Source organism: Brachycentrus maculatus, unplaced genomic scaffold (assembly GCF_059751285.1).
Source record: "Brachycentrus maculatus isolate JH-2025_06_01 unplaced genomic scaffold, ASM5975128v1 h1tg000190l, whole genome shotgun sequence".
NCBI lineage: Eukaryota > Metazoa > Arthropoda > Insecta > Trichoptera > Brachycentridae > Brachycentrus > Brachycentrus maculatus.
The window spans coordinates 13,602-20,337 of NW_028280941.1; the positions used below are offsets into that span (position 1 = coordinate 13,602).

At 37.7% G+C, this 6,736-nt stretch overlaps 1 protein-coding gene and 1 non-coding gene across 2 annotated transcripts; both read left to right on the forward strand.

Moving 5' to 3' along the window:
- The first annotated feature begins 645 nt into the window (after positions 1-645).
- On the forward strand, positions 646-718 carry TRNAV-UAC (transfer RNA valine (anticodon UAC)). The gene has a single exon. It is a non-coding gene; the product is annotated as a tRNA-Val (tRNA).
- A 1,615-nt stretch (positions 719-2,333) lies between these two features.
- On the forward strand, positions 2,334-5,478 carry LOC148307727 (uncharacterized; the record flags this gene model as incomplete). Its single annotated transcript, XM_088262828.1, has 3 exons — positions 2,334-2,561; positions 2,916-3,134; positions 3,989-5,478. Coding segments are annotated over 3 exons (1,890 nt in total), but the record flags the coding sequence as incomplete, so codon positions are not given.
- Positions 5,479-6,736: the final 1,258 nt, after the last annotated feature.

Below are 6,736 nucleotides of genomic sequence, written 5' to 3' on the forward strand. Positions count from 1 at the left end.
ATGGTGCTGCTTTATAACATTGATATTAATTATTTGTTATGACAAAATATGTACGAGATATATGTCCGTGATTCGATATTTTCGTGATATAATTATTATTATTATTAAAACCCTTATCCGCACTCGATGGTGCATAGGGCACTGTATTATATAAACGCAGTGTTATCTTGATCGTTTAACATACGATGGAAAGGCGATCAGCCCTCCGCTTCAGGCTCCAGTCCAGGGTGATATTGAAAATATTAGAGTGAAAATCGTGAGCGAAAAGTGATTAAACCGAAATAAATTATTACATTTATTTTATAATGGGACTTTTTATTTTCTAACATTCGTAAAAATAAAAATAAACTACAGTAAACTAAGTACTTTCGTCGGGTTTCGATTTTTTTTCTTTATATTGTGACATCTAGCGCCATTTAAATGAACTTCTTAACGCTGCGCTTTGGTTTATCGAAGATCCAAACCATTCTCATTTTACGTGATTATACTAAAATAAACCGGTTTCATTTTTATACTTGCCACTTTTTTGTTGTAAAAGTCTGAATTTATATTTTTTTATTATAATCGAAATTCCATTTCATAAAGAAAAATTATTTAAGTAGGTAATTTTGTTTAAATACTTTGATTTGGATCGTCTTCCACATGGGTTCCGTAGTGTAGCGGTTATCACGTCTGCTTTACACGCAGAAGGTCGCCGGTTCGATCCCGGCCGGAACCACTTTTTTTTATATATTTTTTTTTATATTCAAAAACAATTTTTTAATTACTCAAATTCTTATTTCCAATTGAAAAGTTGCAAATGTGTAACATGTGACTTGTCTCGTTTATGATCAGTATGTAACCAAAAATATAGAGGACATAATTTGCATGTATGTTGAAATAGGTGATTTATTATATTCCCGGTAAGAAATCAAAAGTGTGCACTGTTTTTAAGATTTTTCCATACATCTCAGAGAAGTACAAAAACTCACGACTACCGGTTTCGGTCGTCAGGTACCGTTTCCTCATCAGGTTAACTTACAGACTGTCACCTGTGTTTAGCTCAACTATAGAAGGTCTATAGTTGACCTGACGATGGAATGGTTGTTGCGAAAGAGATGTTTTTTAAGTATGTAGTATTACGCTTGGTAAATATCACTGTTTCTTTAAATCTATTGTGACACGAGTTTCGAAGCATTCCGTATCATGATCAAACACAGTATTTGAAGTTTAGTCCAAATTTTAGAGATGTGTCCTTGGGACGTTGAAAGATGAAGAGGGGGTATTTTTTTTTTTTTTAATGTTCATGTTTTTATCAGTGCAAACAGGTACACTAGGGGGCAGGCTTTAGTACCTAATAGTCATCATATTGCTGATTATGGGTTTATTATTATTTATACCCCGGAGGCGGTAGACTGGCTGATGAGGCTGGAGCTAAGACTCTAATTCTACAAGACCAAACGCACATAGATGAAGAATAAACCGGAGTCACACGAAAAGTGAAATTACTTCTTCTTCTTCTTCTTTTTGTAGATCCTAAGGATATGTTTGTGCCTCCGCTTGTCGCTCTTGGGATGTTGACTCCCAGCTATCTCTCCACCATTTTGGAGGCCTGCCTGGGGATCTGCGTCCTTCAGGGTTTCCTTGAAGAGCAATACGTGGAAGTCTGTTTTATGACATTCTGTTTATATGCTCGTTCCAGTATCGCCTTCGTTGTCGTCCCCACCTCACGATATCTCCCGTCTTACACATGCTCCGGATATCGGTGTTTCTTACGCGGTCTCGCAATGTATTTCCAGTTATAGATCGGAGAGTATTCATCTCGGAGATTCGAAGTCTTTTAATTCGAAGATATTGAGATTACTGTCCTGTTGAATTCCCAAATAAAACAAAGTTTTTTTTATTTGTATATTTTATTTAAATCACAATTTATACGTATTTAGAATTTTTAATTTTAGAGACCCACCAAGCTACCTTGTGTGTCTTGTCGGTGGAGTTCTTTTTTAATATATTTTTCATTGTTTTCAACGATTTTAACCTAATATAGACACAAAAAAGAGAAAAAAATTAAGAATATAAAAATTTTACAATTTTCATAAAATTAACTCTTGATCATTTACCCATTCCTTTATTTTGCCTTCGTTCCATATTTTATTTTGACCTCTAACATCCGTCAGCAACAAATTAAAAATGTTTGGAACGATATATTGCAGTGTTCGACTCCCATATTTATCGTTAATTCTTGGGACTATCAAACCTTCGTTTTGTGTAAATCGTGTATCACGGTTGTGTACTAAAGGATTTCGATATTTTTGTCTACTTTGTTTTTCAAGAAGTGTCTCTATTACTTCCAGGCGGCCACTGCCAACAATCTGCTGGTGCTCCACCTGGGCGGGGTGGGAGCCCTGCTGTGCGCGGCCACGCTGGGCTCCTGGCTGCCGGGGGCGCCGTGCGCGCTGGGCGGCTTCCTGCACTCGCTGCTGCACCCCGTGGCGCTCTGGACGGTGTGCGGGCTCAACTGCGACCGGTACTGCGCCATCTCGGCCCCCCTGCACTATGGGGCCCTCGTCAACCCGAAGAAGGTAGGCAGATTGTCAATTTCCAAAAAAAATAAATATATCGGTCACTTCTTTCAAGAACGCCATAAATAAAAATAAACTTGAATTATCTTCAAAATGCAAAAGTAACACTTTCTGCCCTGTAGCGAGTAAATATTAAGTTAAAAATATGCCGCTTTTGCTGGGATATAGTACATTTTCTGGGCATTCCGAAAACATGCACAACTGAAAATTGACGATTTTTGATTTATGACGTTCTTGAAACGAGTGAGCGATATTATCTTTTTTAAACATTATATTTTCTGACGCTGAGATCATTATTCGAACAATGGATGACTTCTAAAACATGGTAACTTGAGTATTCCATTCAATACACAGGTGCTATGTGGCTTGGCCGGGGCGTGGACATTGGCTCTGATCCTCAGCGCTCCACCTCTCCTGGGAGCCACTTCGTACCGGGCGCCAGGTCCTCTCCTAGCCTGCTCTCCGGATTGGTCAGCATCGCCTCCGCTCCCCTACTTTCTACTGTATACTGTGACATACACAGTACTCACTCTCCTTTTGCCAGCTGCTCTCGTTCTGATCTGCAACTTAAAGGTATATATATTGATATATTAATCAAATGTAATATCACATCTCATGCGGGGCCGATTGAGCGTTAAGTCAGTGAGTAACGCGGTGCCGAAAGTAATTTACATTTATAATAACGTAATAAAAATCAATCACTACAGAGTGGTTACTAGTGGTAAGAATTAGACAGTCTCGCGTTATGCTCTTGTAATGAAGCTATCCGTAAAGAGTCCGCCTCCATGGTGTAGTGGTTAGCGCGCTAGGCTACCATGCTGGAGGTTCCGGGTTCGATTCCCAAGTGGGTCAAAATAAATTTTAGTGATTTTTCAGTCTAATATTTATTTAATATGACCCTGGACTGGTACCTGAAGCGGAAGGCTGATCACCTTTCCTTCGTGTATTTAACGATCAAGATAACACTGCTTCTATACGATGCAGTGCCCTATGCACCACTGTGGTGCGGATAAGGGTTAGAAGAAGAAGAATAATAAATAAATATATATATATTTTTTATTACCCTGGACTGGTACTTGAAGCGGAGGGTTGATCATCTTTCCTTTATGTGTTAATGATTAAGATAACACTGCATTTATAAATTCAGTGCCATTGGGGTTTGGATAATGGTTTTAAAAAATCCACGATGAAAATTCAAATGATGTCACTATAAGGCTTAAATATTGAATTATAATTGGCAAAAAATTGTCTACCACTAGAGCGGTAAAAAACTGGTAACTGAGATTACAGTCTGCAAACACCAATTGGTGGACTGAGGACTGTAAACCTCATCTCCCGCATAAGATGTAATATTATCTTAATACTGATTTATTGGGTGGTGTCTGAGTATCTGGAATGTACATACTCATGCTCTTTTTTCTTTCTAGATATTGATGATCGCCCGATACCACAGACATCGGATTGCTTCTGCTATCTACGAAGTCACGTTATCAGCGCAAGTTACCATCACCCATCAAAGGAATCCTTTCTTCGTCCCAACAGTAACCGCGCCCAATGCCCCTCGAATCAGAAACAGGAGCGCCTTCTCTACAGTCTGTCAACTGGTCGGTTCTCTATTTCTTCTCTACTTCCCTTACTACATTGTCATTATGTGGCAATCCGTTTCTTCATTTGCACAATCTGAATCGAATGGGAAAAGCTATATTATCAAAGTACCTCCTCATTTGGTGACCATTGCCACTTCTTTTTTGACATGCTCTCCTCCTATCAACGGAGTTCTATACGGAATCAAGAGCAAAGTATTAAGAAAAACATTCCAAAACTATTGGCGTAAGAAAATGATGAAAAGCGAAATGAATCAAGAGATTCAAGCGAGAACTCCCAGCACCTGCGGCTCGAGGAGACCTTCCATTACTCCTCTGAGCATGATGAACAAACCTTGCCTACAGCGAAGACTCTCAGAAGCATTGTTAGACGTCGGCCGCACAAACAGTCCTCAAAGGAATAGCAAAATAAAGAGAATAGCATCCGATCACACTTGGAAAACGGGTATAAACTTCGGAGTATTCGATAGTCCTATTCCTGATGTGAAAGAAGAAAGAGCTATTGCGCACACATCCAGTTGTAATACGCTCCAAGTACCTGTTGTTGAGGGCGATAACACGATTCCCCAAGTAAAACAAGACGAAACTTACATATCCTTCAAATCGTCTTTTAAATCTCAAGATCACAGCAATCCAAGGACGTGCGCGTTGTCTTTTCCACGCCCTGCTATGAGCACAACGAATCTAATTCTTCAAAGAGTATTTGGGTTAGATAATCAACACGAAGCTATGCCCGTCAGGAGACCTCGTGCTAGGCCTCTTCCTGCAACAGCCTTGGCTCGGAGATCTCCGCGGATCCTCATCACAAGAGCTTTCTCGGAGGAAAGCGACAAGTCACCATCTCTTCCAGGGTCACCGAGTCGCGATGCCATTACGAAAAAATACTCCTGTTCTACAACCACCCTCTTAGAACGAAAGTGGAAAGTTCTTCGTTACCAAGAACAGCACATGAAGCAAGACACAGACAGCGACAGCGACTTTTGCGAGCGTCATCAAAAAGTCACAGTGAAAGAAGAAGCTATTCCTTGCGACGAAAGCAGTAACGAAGCGAACAGCGATAACTCGAGTGGAGGTGAAGAAGACGAACGACGATATGTCTCTCTAGAAGAGAGATTGAGTACTTCAACTGCGCCTGACACAGCTCCCGAAGAACAGCTTTTACTATCCTGGCCGACCACCAAAAGGAAACCACCCAAACAACGACCCAACGGAATTCTCCACCCGAGCAGACCAAACAATGTACGAATATTGTCAGAAACAAATTGATCATGTGGCAAATGTTACATCACTCACTAATTATATTATTTTGTATTATATTTTTGATGATCTCATAGGTGTAAAAAGTTTACGTAGGTTTAATTTTGTTGACTGACGACAGATTTTTCAATGTGTCGCAAAAAACAAAATGACAATGAGGTTTTTGTGATGCTTTAAGTATTACCTTTGACTTTAATCAGTTCTGCGCTCTAAACATGTACCAGACGTTTGTTTCCACGAATCTCTTCTAAGATAATTCTATTAATATTAATATATTAATATCAAGCATATTTTAAAAAGCAAAATCAAAAGTAATTTCACGGGTATTTGTGGCAAAGTTCAAATGAAATCGTTATTTTTTAAATGAAATCATATTTACTGTGTGCGCTAGTTTTTGTATATTTCCTTTTATTATTTTTCTTTTGCTCATTTGGTGCGACAATGGCGTTATTACACTTAGAAATATTACAGGAGATGCCATTCAGACGTCGTAGCAACAGAAATGGCGCTATTTTACTCAATTCCACAATGACACTCGCGCCATCTCGAAGCATTTCACCACAAAATCAATTCGGTTGATGTTTCTCCCTATGTAAATAAGTCTTTCCGCACATTTTGACATATTTAACTTGTTTTATTATTAGTGTAATTACGTGATTATTGCACCAAATAAGCGATATTTACAATTAATATTTCCTTAATTCTGACACATTGAAAACCCTGAAGAGTTCACCTAGTCTTAATTTATAAATATTTATAAAATGTAAAACATGATTTGATCGATGTACCTAGATTTTTATTCGAAATACTCTTCTATATTTTTAGAGAATTGTAGACTTTATTAGTACGATATTGTGAATGTATTTTAATATAAATATTTAAACTATACAATATAACGATCAATCACATACATATTATATTCAAGTCTCCAATATAAGATAGTTTTCTAACAATAATATTTACCAACATGATACATTTTAATATACAAACAGAAACCATATAAGTATATTAATGTTTACTTAAACTTTGAAACAACGTCGTTTATGTAATTAAATAAACATAAAAATTAGATATTAATCACCTTACCGGAAAATATTATAATTTTTTCAAATGACGTCGTACGTCAATCATATTTGAGATTTGTGAACTAATCAGCTGCAATTTACAAACTAATTGATAAAACGGTAACAAAAGTGTAACAACACTAGCGGCAGCCACTTGAAGATATTATCTTCTTCACTTAACAGAAAAATTTGTAAACATCTAATTTTTCAATCGACTCTCAAAATATTTTTTTGTATTTAGTTAATAAGT